A 16009-nucleotide genomic window follows, 5' to 3' on the forward strand; every position below is an offset into this window, starting at 1 on the left:
TGACTGCTCTATTTCTCACCCTTATTTTCCTGCCTTCCCCCCATAATGTTTTAACTCATTACGAATTAAAAATCTGTCTAACCCCTTCTTAAATTTATTCACTGTCCCAGCATCCACCACACTTGGGGGTAGTGAATTCCACAGATTCACAACCATTTGAGATAAGTAGTTTCTCCTCAACTCTGTTTTAAGTTTGTTACCTGTTATTCTAAGGCAATTACCTCTCATCCTAGAATGCTCCACAAGAGGGAAGCATCTGCTCCACGTCTATTTTATCCAGACCTTTTATCATCTCGAATACCTTAATTCAATCTCCCCTCATTCTTCTAAATTCCAGAGAGTATAGGCCTAAACTGTTCAATCTCTTTTCATTTGACAAACCCCCTCATCTCTGAGATCAATCTGAGAACTGCCTCCAATGCCACTACAAAGTTCCTCAAATGAAACCAAAACTGTGCATGATTCTCCAGGTGCAGTCTTTTCAATTTCAAGTGGACCTATAGTGTATTTATGTTTTATAACATCCAATATTTTTGGACATCCAGCTAATGGTCACAGTTCACTAATCCAACTTCTATCCCCAATGACTGCCTGGCCTCTCAGTGCCAGATGTTAACACCTGGTGCCATCCATTTGCATGAATGCTCAATATGTTAGAAACATCGAAACTGAGGTGTGCAATAATCCGTTGGCAAGAGATTTCTATTTCAGCCTCTGAATGCTATATTCTGAAAATGAATTGTTTATATTTCTAAAAAAGCTGACAAGGCTTGAGTACCTTTGAAATTAATTAATTGAGTAATGCATCTAATTCAAAATTCAAACAGCAATGGGCACTGATTATCCTATCAGTCTCTTTGTAAATAACTGATCTTTGTTAGAATCTTTATTCTTAGATATTACATCCATTATTCTCAGCTCTTGAATATTTTCAACAGCTGTCAGAGTTCACGGATAATTTATATTCTAGTTTGGATTTCTTGATCAGAATTTTGGGACTTTGTTTCCCCATGACTTTTCCAGATCAAGTTCAAGTTATATGAAGCTACAGACAGCTGAGGTTTATCAATTAATGTTACATTTCTAACAAAATATGATAATTCAGTCTCACAATCTAAACTAGAAAAAAATAACAAATATTTGGATACATAAAATTTCATCTAATTGAGATTAATTCTGATTTGCAGTATATTCAGAAAGTCAACTTTTGATGAGGTTATGTTACGTGCCATCTGGTAGCTTGTTCATTTCTGTTCCATTTAACTGTAATGAGCTTGTATCTAATTATTGATAAAATATATGAATTTGAACTTCAACTTCGTGTACTTAGGTTGAGTGTATGGTTTTGATATCATGAATCTGAAGTTTATCACTTTCACATTATCAGATGTTAAGTGTCCTGACTTTGAAATACCTCAAAATATGAAAAAAAAACAAAATGGTATCAATTACTACCTTTGTAAAATTGTGTCTGTTATAAAATAAAGATGCCATTAAATTTTATGAAGTATTCATTTTTAGTCTCATCACATTTTCTTTCAGTGTTCTTATGCTTTTTTGTCTAAACATTTGAGGGAACCACCAGCCATTTACCTCATGATGGCTTCATTGAGATTTGGATTACACATCGTAGGTAGTTTTATACATGCTTTATACTTGTATGGCAATTATATACTCTGTCTTCAGGCTGTCCTCTACATTCCTTTAAAAATTCAGTTTTTGGGGGCTTGCTGATTTTATGTTGCAGTACATTTTAGCATTTCGCTTTTGATTAACCAAATATTGAATATGTGTGAAACTCATCTCTTCTTTTGAGTCTCCAGTTCAAGTCTGTACTCACCTATAGAGTATTAGTTTGCCCATTAAAGCATACACTATTGGAACATATTTCAATTACCCTAGTCCAGGGAGCTTAAATTCGTATAACCAATGTGAAGGGTCTTACTCGTGCTTGGGAGTATCTCTGAAATTTAACACAGATTAAGTGTTTAGTATTCCAACTTTGTGCCAATGTGCTTTATTGCTAAGTGCTTTGGTTGTGAAAGAACAGAATAATAGCAAGAAGAAAGAATGTGAGAATGTCAGAGCATTCAGTTTGTGTTGTTCAGAGTGCAAAAACTAAAAGATAACTAGGATGGTAAAAAAATGTAGTTTGAAGAAATATATATTTGTAAGTTTTTGGGGTCCACTTTACTAGTGAAACTTAAATTAATTACAACGATAAATTAAGTTTGAGAGAGTCAATCAAAATGGTTCTAATTAGCTTCAAATTCTGTTCCAGGTACAAATGTTTTCACGAGTTTTACAAAATTTATTAAATTTATCACAACACATACAAAATTGATAGTACTGAATAAAAACAGTGGTTTTTCAGTGAACCCACTTTGAGTTGCCAGTTTGCAACCTTAGTTGGCCGGTCTCAAATTTCCTATTCTGTCAATGGAAGTACTCTTTCGATCTTTCGTCCTCATTTCTTATTCACTGAACACGAAGAACTGCCACTTTTTAACCTTTGTGAGCCAAGATCCCTTGTGCATGACCAGACACATCCTGAACTCTAGTTGTGTTTTCGTACATAAATAGTTCATAGTTGCTCTTGAATTGACTAGATGCTGTCCATGTGCATAGATCCCTAAAAATTGCCACCCAAGTTGATAGGGTTGTAAGAAGGCACATGGTGTGTTAGCTTTTGTCAGTTAGAGGGTTTGAGTTTCAGAGCCACAGGTCATATTGCAGTTGTATAAAACTCTGGTGTGGCCACACTTGGAGTATTGCGTAAAGTTCTGGTCACCACATTGTGGGAAGGATGTGGAAGTATTGGAAAGGGTACAGAGGAGATTTACCAGGATGTCGCCTGGTATAGAGGAAAGGTCTTATGAGGAAAGGCTGAGGGACTTGAGGTTGTTTTTGTGAGAGAGAAGAAGGTTGAGAGATGACTGAATAGAGACATACAAGATGATCAGAGGGTTTGATAGGGAGGACAGTGAGAGCCTTTTTCCTCTGATGGTGATGGCTAGCACAAGTGGACATCACTTTAAATTAGGGGTGATAGATATCGGACGGTTGTGAGAGGTTCTTCACTCAGTGAGTCGTAAGGGCGTGGAATGCCCTGCCTGCAACAGTAGTAGACTCGCCAACTTTAAGGGCATTTAAATGGTCATTGGATAAACATATGAATGATAATGGAATAGTGGAGGTTAGATGGGCTTCAGATTGGTTTCATAGGTCAGCGCAACATCGAGGCCTAAAGGGCCTATATTGTGCTGTAATGTTCTGTGTTCTATGGTGTCGAATAAATGGTTAAACTACAAAATTCACGATAGAACCAAATATCAAGGTAACATATCTTACCTATGCACATGCCATACACAGGGGAACCTCGATTATCCAAACATGATGGGCACTATTTCATTCAGGTAATTGATTATTCGGTTAATTGATTAAATGCCTGTCCTCTGGGGCTTGCAGTTTTTAAAGTCTGCTCCCCATTCAGGAGATTGCAGAAGGACACGGAGCGCGAGGCCGTGCCCCTGATCCCCCGCCTGCCCCCTGGCCCCAAACCCCTTCCAACACTGCGCCCCCCCCCCACCAAATTCCAGTCCAACACTGCGCCCCCGCCCCCCAGCACAAAGCGTGTGAGCCCCCAACACCTCAATCCCACCTGCTCTGCCCCCAAACCCCATCCAACCCCGTCCCCAACCCTGTCCAGCCCTGCAACCAATTCCAACCAACATCCTCCCTCCTCCCACCTCCATGTGGGTAGGGGGGTGTAGGGTACACCCTTCTGTAGAAGTAAAGTGTGGGGAGAGAGACAGAGGGCGGGAGGTCAGTCATTTAGAGACAGTGCCTGTTTAAACATTATAAACAAAAGACGCGATCACTGCTGGAAACACGCCTTTGATGTAATGATTCCACCAGGACATCGAGATCACCTTCAGATAATCCAATTTTCAGATAATTGGTATTCGGATAATTGAGGTTCCTCTAGTATGTCTGTATATGTACAGACCTGCAAGACCTGTTCACACTAAGTTACAAAACTAAAAAAATTAAAATATAGTTGTGTCCTTGAGTATAATACGATTCCCTCAAGGCATTTTCACGTGTTAGTCAAACTCTACATTAACCTGAGTCGTGACACAATGATAAAACTGTAAACCCTGACCATACTTTGACCAGAGTTGTATGTTTTTCTTCCTTATAGAAACTGTTTACAACTATCTATTTGAGAAAATGAGGACTGCAGATGCTGGAGAGTCAGAGTCGAAAGGCTTGGCGCTGTGCCTTTCCAGTGCCACACTTTTCAACTGCAACTATCCATACTCAAACACAATATAATTTTACTCCTCACTTAATTAATCAATTCAAAATGATTAATTATTGAGAAATAGCCAATCCTACAACTTGGCTTATGTACATAAACGCAGTCAAATGGGGAGAAAATGTCAAAATGGTACACTTCTAATTCGTTTCTTGCTGTAATAGTCTTGCAGATATACAAAAGTGAGATGACGGGGGGTGGGGTCTTAGAATTAGAACTAGAATTCCTACAGTATGGAACTAGGTCCTTCGGCCCAACAAGTCCACACTGACCATCCAAAGAATAGACTGCCCAGACCCATTCCCCTATTACTCCACATTTACCCCTGACTAACACACCTAACGTACACACCCTTGGAAAAACAATGGAAAATTCAGCATGGCCAATTCATCTAACCTGCACATATTTGGATTGTGGAAAGAAACCAGAGCACCCGAAGTAAACCCATGCAGACACAGGGAGAATGTGCAAACTTTAAACAGCCAGTTGCCTGAGGCTGGAATTGAACCTGGGTCCTCGGTGCTGTGAGGCAGCGGTGCCAACCATTGAGCCACCATGCCACCTTAGTGTGTTTAAATTCCTGCAGTGCAATAGGTACAAATTTTCTACAATCATTCTACCTTTCATAATTTTGTTACTTCAAAATACTTTGATCACTTTTTTTACGATTATATAAAATATGTTGCATATGTGACTTGTCCATCTTTGATATGTAACTTTGTGTAGTCTGTGTAGAGTATAGATTTGAAATTGGTGAATACAAAGCAACAATTCTGTGAGGGATATGCAAGGAAGCAATACATGGTATCTGTAAATTAGCTGGAAATGTCATTAATACACACTTTTCAGCTGCTCAGCAATTAATAGAATCCAAACATTGTGGAAGCAGGCCTTTCGAGTCATCAGATCCACATCCCACCCAGACCCATCCTGAAACCCTGCATTTCTCATGGCTAATCAACCTAGCCTGCACATGCCCCGATACAATGGGTAACTTAGCATCCCATCCTGCACATCTTTGGACTGTTGGAGGCAACTGGAGCACCTGGAGGAAACCCAGGCAGACACAGGGAGAATATGCAAACTCCGCACAGACAATTGGCCAAGGGTGGAATCGAACCCAGGTCCCTGGTGCTGTAAGGCAATAGTGCTAAACACTGAGCCACCATGTTGCCCTAATTAGATGATTAAATTGAGTTACTCATTATTAGAGTGCCAAATTAGATTAGAGCCTGGTTCTTGCCGTGTTATTACAAGTAAGCTTTTTGTACATTTCATAGATTTCTCTGTGATTATTTCTATCAGGATAGAGTTGAATAGGGTTACTAAATTATTTGGAGTTCAGAAAATGTAGATGTGCATTAAATCAAAAAAAAAGTTATTTCCTTAATAGTCAATCAACATGAACAAGAATTTTCCATTTTGCAGTATTTTCCATTCACAACTGAAATATAGGTCATGGTTTTTAGCGAATGGTCTCCTGGAAGTTTTCATCATTGCTATCTGTGGGAAAACCCTGCTTTTGCTTTGCCAGCTGCTTCAGTGACTAAGCAAAATTGAGCTCAGTATAAATAAACTTCATACTATTTTGCAGTGGAACTTATTAGTAAGTCTCTTTACTGGGCAACCAAGCTGCCTTTCAAATTGCAATTTTTCACAAGTTAAGACATTTAAAGAAATCCAGTTTGCATATTTTAGCTGTTAAAAAGGTACGCAGACTAGTCACTATATTAAAATATATTCAGAAGTTGCATTGCTGTATTTAGTTTTCAGAATTATTTGATTGACAGACAGAAGTAAAAAAGTTTATGTTATAAATCTCTGCTGATTGAGAAATTATGGATGATAGGGCATAGCATTTGAGTATTATGGAGCAGCACTTAACAATAGTAAGTACAACTGTGACTTCTCAGATTGAAGAATTTGAATTCTTCAAACTCATGGAAGAGTAGTTACTATAGATTGCATTAAATAAAATGCCCTTTGAATCATTCTGAAGGAGGGAGCCAATTTGTATGTAATGTATAAAATGTGAACCACTCTTGTCAAGACAGGAACATCTGTTTCTTTGTTGGTTTCCATTTGCATTGTGGTGCGTGTAGTCTTGTCTTGCCTAACACTCCCTTTCATCTTGTTGGCACAATGGCCTGTTTTGCCCACTTGATCCCATGCACGTTGCATATGGCAAAATATATTGTCATGTATAATCCTAAATGCACAGTTGGTTATAGGTCTAAGCAAGAATTTTGATGCTGAGAAAACTGCAACTTTAATGAATGAAGTCAACTTAAACAGCTACAGTAAGTAACATGATTTATGCTTATTTACATTATATATGTGTATATATATATATATATATATAATGTATATATATCTGCTGTTATCATTCTTCAATCTTTTTATTCACAACTTTCATTTTTATTAATTGATTTCTATAATTTTAACTGCAAGATAATAACTTTATTATTGTTTTAGTAGTTATGTGAAATGCAATGTGGAGATTGTGATTCTAGTGCTAGTCACATAATTTTGTTAACTAGTGAATTATTCAACACTTGACAAATATGAGTGCAAATCAGATTTCTAAGCAAAATATTTCCATATTCCTTCAGCTACCTTCTCAAGCTGATATTATATTGTCATTCACTGGTTTTCAGTGGTTACATATATTGTCTCCCATGTTTCAAACAAAGGAATACTAGACTCTTGAAAATCCATATTCAAAACCTACACATGATTTCTTTTAAAATTATGCCTTCCTTGTAAAATTATGTTTTGTTTGATTCAAATAATTGACTGAAACTCAGAAAGGAGCTTGTTCTGATTAATTATTTACACTACTTATTTGTGTAAGTAAATTTAATTTTGAGAAGGCACATAGATTGTTATGTCAGTACCATATTATTTATCTTACTTGAATCATTTATTTTTTTTAGTATTTTATGTATTATTTATATACATAATTATGCCTTGCATAATCTTGGTTTAGATCATACAGAATCCATCAAGCAAAACCTATTATATACATTAGGACCCAATTCAAATTTTCTTAATAAATTTCTGATCTGATGCTAAAAGATATTGGCCTTCAATGAATGACGGTTTGCCTAATCAATTGTAATAACTTAAGAGTTTTTCATGACGTATTCCTCTCCTTTTTCTAAGAAGATGACTCTTACTGGGTTATAAGTTCATAAATACCAGCAGTGTCAAGAGTGAGTGAAAAACAGTTGTGTTGATAATCAGTTTATCACTCTGGGCTTTCTTGATATTTGAAAACAGTCATTTTGTATAATTGTTGCTCATGTCTATGTTTGCACAGACAAAAATAAAAATAAATCATTTTCTACTTGTGCCCCACTCTTACTATTTTTCTCTGTCTGTGCCTTTGGGTGAATGTTTAGCTCATTTAGCTTTCACATTTATGCTGACAACTGACAACTTTACCTCAGCACCAACTCCCTCGACTCCTCCACTGTTGCTAAGTCATCAGGCTGCTAGCACATCATCCAGTGCCAAAAGAGCAGAAATTTCCTCCAATTAAATATTGGGTGGACTAATGTTTTCCATCTGCATTCCAAACACCATTCTCTAGCTACTGACACCATCTCTCTGATGATAATAGTTTGAGATCAAGTCAATGCGTTAAGTCAATTCATAATCTTGGGGTCACCTTTGATCCCAAGATGAGCTTTAGACCTCTTATTTACACCATCACCATGACTCCTTTTTTTAACCTTCATGCAATAGCCTGACTTCGCTCAGTCTCAGCTTATTTGCTGCTGAAATCCTCATCCATTCCTTTGTTTCCTCTAGACTCAACTATTCCAAAACATTTCCGGCCATCCTCCCAGATTCTATCCTCTGTAAATTTGAAGTCATTCAGAAACTAATGTCTGTTTTTATTTGTAGAAAGTCCCATTCGTCTGTCACGTCTCTCTTTGCTGACCTACATTTACAAATATAAATTGGATGAGCTTTGCTTATTTCTATCTTATAAAACAATGCAATTTTGTAAAATCTATTTTTTGTCAATTGGTAACTTGAAGTGATTGTCATTGAATATTTTTACTGCAGTGCCCTGTTTTACTCATAAAAGTGGTTCATCAAACAGATGATATTTTGTAACTTTTGAACTCCACTATTAATGGCTACTAAACTTAAGAGAGAATTAGAGGAGAATGTTAGATATATGAGCAGGTTCCTGCTGATCTGTTCAATACCTGCATTGTAATGGGTTGTATTTCAAATCTCTTGCCTTTGACAAATCGCCTAGCACTAGAAGCTTTGTCCAAGGTGCTGAAATCTGTGGTGATGCATGAACAAGCCTACCTGATAAATTCGAGTGTCACATTGTGTGTGATGGTGATTTATCAATTTTCTCAGTTTTTTTTGGTGTGGAAAAGACATTAGCATTGTAAAGATACAAATCTGCAGTATTACCAGACATTTTGGAAGCTACTTCCCCATATTGCTTCAGTTTTAATTTCTCCAATAATGTAATGGCACTCTGAATCTGAAGAAAACCTCCCTGACTATAATAATTAGATAAAATTGCAGTGTTAGATCTTGAAATGATATTTATGAAAATGTATGATTTTGGAAAATTGCTGATTAAGGAAGGCATATTTCTGCTGTTCGATTTCATGAGTAAAGCCAAAATTAGTTTGAAATGCGGATGAAGTTCAGTAAATGAAATAAAAGCCTCATTTCACCTGAAGATCAAACAAAACCAGGCACAGGTCAGACACTCATGCAGAAATATCTGCCAATTAGGTGAAACTGAAATTCCTGTTTATCTCTTTGCATAAAAAAAACTTATTGTGGTTACTGATAACGCACTTACCATTCAGAAAAAAAATTATAACACTTGAATTTAAAAGGAAACCAGACATAATTGCAAGTTTATTCAAAAATGTTAATTTTGTTCCAAAAAATCAATTTCACATACTGATTTTATTCACTGTGAGATCTACTCTAACGGATTGTATCCATTCAATAACACCACATCTGGCATTCTATTTTAAACTGCCCACCTTCTAAACAACTGCCAGCTAAAGTATTGTGTAAAACAGGACAGGAGGTATTGCTTGGAGACCACTATTACAGTCCACTACTTTACACATTACATAGTTAAATACAGGAAAAATACTTTTAACCTTTACTTAGCATCATTGTGCCATTGTACCATATCTTTTGACTGTAGTGAGCAGTTTAACATTAATAGAATAGAAGTTAGGCTGTTACAACTTATATTGGCTGGTGATTGTTTCTTTTGAAAGTTGTAATTCTTACAAGGACACTCTCACCAATCCACATCTTTGTCTTGTCTTTATTAGTTTGGTGTATGTCTGTCCATCGTACAGCAAGTACAGTATAGAAGAGGGGTCTCCTCCCATTTCCTGCAAGTATTGTGAGCAGGGCCTGTGCTTTGTTTTCCTTCCAACGTTTAAAAGCAGTCCAGTTGTAACTGGCATTTTAAAATATCACCAATTTATGAACAGGTTGCTGATACATCTATTACCGTGGCTTTAACTTCCAGTGGTCCTTTCTTCTCTTTTGCTGTGTCCCAAACATTGATAATTGGAGGGTAGAAGTTGTTTGATGGAAATATTGCTTGACCCGGCATGTACTTTCTTGAACAGCTGTGGCCAGAATTATACTTCATCCTCCAAGTTACATAAGAGCAGAGACATGTCATGCTAATGACACCAAAGATCGCACCAAGGACAGTCACAAGTGCTGAGGTTGTAGTTTGTCCATTTGATTTTACAGCCAAGTCTAATCCATTTGTTGTGACATTGATACATTTCTTTTCAGTTTGTTGATGAAGGTTAGTTACGTGAACACATACCTCATACTCAGTCGACGGGTTCAAATGTGTTAGATTATATGTACGTACATCTATTGGAACTCTGGCTGTATACATAAGTTGGGGGCTGTCAGAATTTGTTTTGGCAGACCATTGGATATTTGATGACATACAGTTGGAAACAGCCTTCCAAGACACTAAGATAGAATATGATGCCACATTTTTTATTTTGATATTCAGAGATTCATTCATGGATTGTGCAAGTGAGCCATTCACTGTGATAAGAACTGTCTTCAAATCTGCTCCAACCAGATTGTGGGCCACACAAGTATACAAGCCTGTTTCATTGTTGCTTATATGAAATAAATCCAGTGTTCCTTCAAGTTGCATGTTGTATTTATTGGTTGCAGTGTTAGGCAGAAGTTTATCACCTGATGGTGCGATCCAGTAGATTTCAGGCTCTGGTAGTCCTGTAGCTCGACAATGTAGAGATACTGAGCTCCCACTGCTTACATTTAGAGCAGAAGGGAAACTTCCTGATGCTATTAACGGAAGGCACATATCTGTCATTTCTCGGAAGGGAATCTCTCGGACGTGCTGACCTTTAAATTCAGGTGGGTCAAAACAAAACAAAGACTGTGGTTCCATAAATCGAATGTGTGTTTTGTTCATGTTAATCCAACGAATGACACAGTCGCATCTGATTGGATTGCTATGAATGCTGACTTCCTGCAGTTTGGGTAAAGATTCCACTGTGCCTCTGTAGAGAGCACTAAGTGCGTTGCTGTTAAGCATTAATGTTTCAAGTTGGGGAGCTCTGTAGAATGCGTTTGGATGGATATACGATAGTTTTGGGTTGTTTGTTGCTTCAATTTTTGTTAGTTCAGGCAAATTGTCGAGAGCAAGACAGTCAATAGAAACCAATTCTGCCATATTATTAATGCCTAACTCTTTCAAGTGCAACATATTTCTGAAATCTCCTTGCCGTATTCTCTGGATAGGATTTTTATTCAAATCCAAGAATTTGAGATTTGGAACTTTCTGAAGAGCTGCATGGGGCACGGTGATAAGTCTGTTGTCATAAAAAGAGATGCTTTCTAAATTGTTTAGGCCGACTAATGTATTGTCCCCCAGTTCTGAAAGCTTAATTCCTGCCAAAACCAAACTCCTCAGATTGATGAGGGGTTTGAAGCTCATCCCTTGAATTTTAGTGATGGGATTTTCCCCTATTGTTAGAATCTCTAAGCTTGGGATAGCTTCAAACCAGTTGCTTTTAACCGTTGTTAGTAGGTTGGAATTAAGATGCAATCTGAGAAGAGTATTAAGACCTGTAAAGGCTCCCATTGCAATTCTGGAAATCTGATTATGATTAACATAAAGTTCCTGTAGGTTGCTGAGTCCAAGCAAACAGTTGTCAGGCAACTCTGTGAGCTTATTTTCCTCCAGGTGCAGTGACATTAGCTGAAGCATTTTTCCCAGGTTGATATCACGGATTGATAAAAAATTGTTTTGAGATAAATCTATTTCAGTAAGGTTAACCAAATAGTCTATTTTGTTCTCGATTTTTGAAATGTTGTTACTTTGCAGTAGCAAAACTTGGGTCTCAGCTGGTATTTTTGGAGGAGGTGAAGCCAAGTTTAAATCATTGCATTCTATTGTAGGAGCTTCCATATAAATAGATCTTGGCGTGAACCATGGTCTGATTTCACAAATACAGAATTTCGGACAGTCCATATTTCTTCCTACCGTTTGTACTAGTGCAGTGATTGCAAGCCCAATAAAAACACAGGTATTGAGCGATGTGTCCTTCATCATGGAATGGTTTCCTGTGCCCAATAATAGTTGTTTAAGGATTCTGCAATTACTTCTGTTCAGTTTAATCACCAGATCATTTGTTATCAAGCACTGAACATTTGCTGTCTCATATATTCCATGTGAGTGGCAGATTTTTGTCCTTGAAAGAAAGTAGTAAACTTTCAATTACCCTGTCCAAAGATGCCATGCATTTAAGGCTGTTCAATCCTTGATATTGTGAAAGTGATAAACTGGGATAATCTCTCAGAAAATTCTGTAAATATATTCTGAGCCTCATTTATTCTTCTATGGTCTGCTCATTTTTCTTGAACATCATGAAAATAACATTGGATCACCTACAATAAACAAAAAAAACTTCATTAGGCAATGTAAAACCATGTATCCATACATTTAGAAATGTTTTAGCTTTGTATATATATATTTGCATAGATAATTTGTATGAGTAAACATACATAGATATATTTACGCTATAGGTACAAACTTCTAAAAAAAGTAAACAGAAGTAACACCACTGTGCCTCCGTGCTGCCCAAAAATGTGTCTGCGTGGGTTTCCTCTGGTTGCTCAAGTTTCCTCCCACAATCCAAAAATGTGCAGATTAGGTGAATTGGCCATGCTAAATGTCCGTAGTGTTAGGTGAAGGGGTAAATGTAAGGGAATGGGTCTGGGTGGGTTGCGCTTCAGCGGGTCAGTGTGGACTTGTTGGGCCGAAGGGCCTGTTTTCACACTGTAACTAATCTAATCAATGTAAGTAATCTAAAATCTAAATCAATATTACTTTCTTTATAGTATTCATTTATACATCAGAGCATTTGGCAGAGGATTTTGTGTTTCCCCAAACCATTGACTTTTCACAAAACAGAGTTCATCTTTTTAAAGTAAATTCCATTGAAATGTCAGGACTTCTGTGGGAACCTAGAGAGGTGACTGCTGTGCCTCTTGCTGAGATATTTGTATTATCGATAGTCACAGGTGAGATGTCAGAGGAATGGAGGTTGGCTAATGTGGTGCCACTGTTTAAGAAGGGAGGTAAGGAAAGCCAGAGAACTATAGACCAGTGAACCTGACGTTGGTGGTGGGCAAGCTGTTGGAGGGAATCCTGAGGGACAGGATGTACATGTATTGGGCGGCATGGTGGCACAGTGGTTAGCACTGCTGCCTCACACGCCAGAGACCTGGGTTCATTTCCCGCCTCAGGCGACTGACTGTGTGGAGTTTGCACATCCTCCGGATGCTCCGGTTTCCTCTCACAGTCCAAAAATGTGCCGGTTAGGTGAATTGGCCATGCTAAATTGCCCATAGTTCTGGATCAGTGGTGCTGGAAGAGCACAGCAACTCAGGCAGCATCCAACGAGCAGCGAAATTGACGTTTTGGGCAAAAGCCCTTCAAATTGCCCGTAGTGTTAGGTGAAGGGGTAAATGTATGAGAATGTGTCTGGGTTGCGCTTCGGTGGGTCGGTGTGGACTTGTTGGGCTGAAGGACCTGTTTCCACATTGTAAGTAATCTAATCTAACCTAAGAAGTATATTTGAATGTGTAGAATACTGTGTTTGATTAACTTGCACTGTTAATAACGTTAATTGAGTCAATAATCTTTAATGATCAAAAACACTCTTTCATATGTTCAATATTGCACTTTCTCCAATATTATAATGTACGAAAGCCTGCATTAGCTTCTACAGAATTTTATTACCTGAAAGGAATATATTGGTGATCTGTTTTTGTTGTTACACGCTAGGAAATCTGACAATATTGCTTTAATCAGAATTTTGAATTACAAACTAAGTGATTGACTAGCCCTAATCTTACTCTAGTCACTCTTTTACTCCAGTTATGCTTGTACAATTTCTTTTAAAACACATTCAAAATGCACAACTGTCTCAGCATCTGTAAGGAGAAAAGATGGATTAATGGTTCAAGTGTAAACTCTTCATTACAAGTATAAACCAACATTTTACTGGGGTTTGGAGGAAAGTGAGCACAGAGGTGTTTTGATGAAATTGTCTGAAAAAAACATTGTTAGGAACTGTAAATGGGGATTTTTTTTTTGTTCTTGGTGTTTTATCCTCTAATGGAGCAGACATTTTCACCATCTATTTGCACAATACTTTTTTTTCAACTAATGGAAAGTGAAATTCAGACAAGTTTTAAATCATTCTCTTGGTCTATTTTCTGTGTAGAACATAATGACCAGTGTGTTCTGTTAAATATCATATTCCTTACCTTGTAAATCACCTGAAATCTATGTTACCCTGAGCAGTGGTACCGATGATTTTCTATTAATATGTTAAAGAGAATGCAACAGAATACATGTGCAAATAACATAAAAAATGCATATTAAATTACTTGGTTTTTGAAGCCAAGACAACGTTTCACCTTTTAAACTTATTAGCCAATAAAAACATGGGGCCAAATTTTCCGAAGCAGTATTAAGACAGAAACGAGGTATGATGTCAATAAAATAACACTGGTGGCTTGTGTGCCAGTCTGCTATCTGTGTTCCTATCTTTCCTAAGGACAGCAATGTACGAAGGACAGGCAGGAAATTAAATTGACTGCCTCATTAATTAGATGGATTGAGGTCATTATGTAGCTCATTGAATGATCTTCCAAGAGTTTCATGCATTTTGTTGGCTATTAGGAGTACTTTGAAATTGTTGCATACTGGGTGGGAAAAGAGGTGGCAGCAGAATTTTATTAATTTGAAATAAAGATGGAAGCCTGCACAAAACGTGCTTAGCAGTGATGAAATTTCACTAACCTACCTTTTTCCTATCTTATCCTTGGTCCCAGCTTGCAGCTTGTCATAACCACTTTAAAGGTAAAGATCATTTTTTTAAGACCAGGCATAGACAGCAGCCACAGCGATCACTGCTGTTCACTTCTCTGATGACCTGTTGCTATTCCTGCCCATTAATTGGTGGCAGACCCATTTCTAGGATTGTCAATGCTCTAATCCTGTGAAAAGTCAATGCTTCACTGCAAGCTTAAATTTGTGGTGGCTGTACAAATTGAATGCAACTTCCAATTCCTGCCTTTGACACAAATGTCTGACCCTTCAGTTCTGAATGATGCAAAGGTTTCATACTCTAATTTGTAAGTTTTCATATGGGGTAATGATTAAACAGTGAATGCCCAAAGTCTTTGTTTGCCTAAAACGAAGATTTTGTAGGTTTCCATTAAGCTCAGTCAAAATTCGAGCCTAAATCACATAATACTAACATCCGTCTCAAGGGAAGGCAGTGGCATACTGGGAAAGTCAGTGGTCTAGTAATCCAGAACACTGGACTAATATTATGAGGGCATCGGGTCAATTCCTGCATGGCAGTTTGAGAAACTTGAATTCAATAAAACTTCTGGAATAAAAAAGATAAACTAATCTAATGATCGCCATTTAGCCATTAGTGAACCAGACAATGTCCTTTTGGAAAGAAATTCTCTCCTTATCAGGTCTCACCTTCATGTGATTCCAGACCCATGGCAATGTGGTTGGCCCTTATCTGTCCTCTGGCTAACTAGGTCTTCGGTCTAGTGTTCACATCCATGAACAAATAAAGAAAAATTCTCTGTTCTTGCTTCTGTACAGAACTCCTCCACAGGAAAACTTCTTGACTTAATATTCAAACCCCTTTGTGATTCAGATCTGCTCTGACTTGCTATCTTTCATAGTTCTGTTCCATTACCTCACCAATATTTCCCAAAAGGAGGAGCCTATGACTTCCTTCTCCTCTTTATGTATTCATTCAATCCTACCTCTTCTGACCAAACTTTCGGCCATTTGTCCCATGTATCATTCTTTGACCCAATGTCAACTTTTGTCTCATAATGCTCATCTGAGCTGCCTTTGGATGATTTTCTACATTAAAGTTGCTATATAAATACAACTTGTTGACTTATATGAACAGAGCTCTAACATATCATGCATTATTGATGTTGTGGAATGGGAGACCTGTCTCTGAAGGATAGAGATTTATCTAAGAAATAAGAGAATAAGAGGGATTAATTAAATGAATCATGAAGCAATTGTGTTTATTTTCTGGGAATCTGTTTGCACATTTACTG

At 37.5% G+C, this 16009-nt stretch overlaps 2 protein-coding genes across 4 annotated transcripts in view; one reads left to right on the plus strand and one right to left on the minus strand.

Annotated features, from left to right (window-relative positions):
• Window positions 1–16009, plus strand: part of immp2l (inner mitochondrial membrane peptidase subunit 2) — a 558776-nt gene that overhangs the window by 229892 nt on the left and 312875 nt on the right. The window lies entirely within an intron of this gene.
• lrrn3a (leucine rich repeat neuronal 3a) overlaps window positions 9254–16009 on the minus strand; it is a 51682-nt gene continuing 44926 nt past the window's right edge. For both annotated transcript variants that reach the window (XM_060839821.1, XM_060839820.1), the window contains one exon: window positions 9254–12283. In XM_060839821.1, the coding sequence (XP_060695804.1) occupies window positions 9816–11948 (2133 nt within the window). In that variant the 5' untranslated portion in view covers window positions 11949–12283 and the 3' untranslated portion in view covers window positions 9254–9815. The remainder of the gene's footprint in view (window positions 12284–16009) is intronic.

Source organism: Hemiscyllium ocellatum, chromosome 19 (assembly GCF_020745735.1).
Source record: "Hemiscyllium ocellatum isolate sHemOce1 chromosome 19, sHemOce1.pat.X.cur, whole genome shotgun sequence".
Classification (NCBI taxonomy): Eukaryota; Metazoa; Chordata; class Chondrichthyes; order Orectolobiformes; family Hemiscylliidae; genus Hemiscyllium; species Hemiscyllium ocellatum.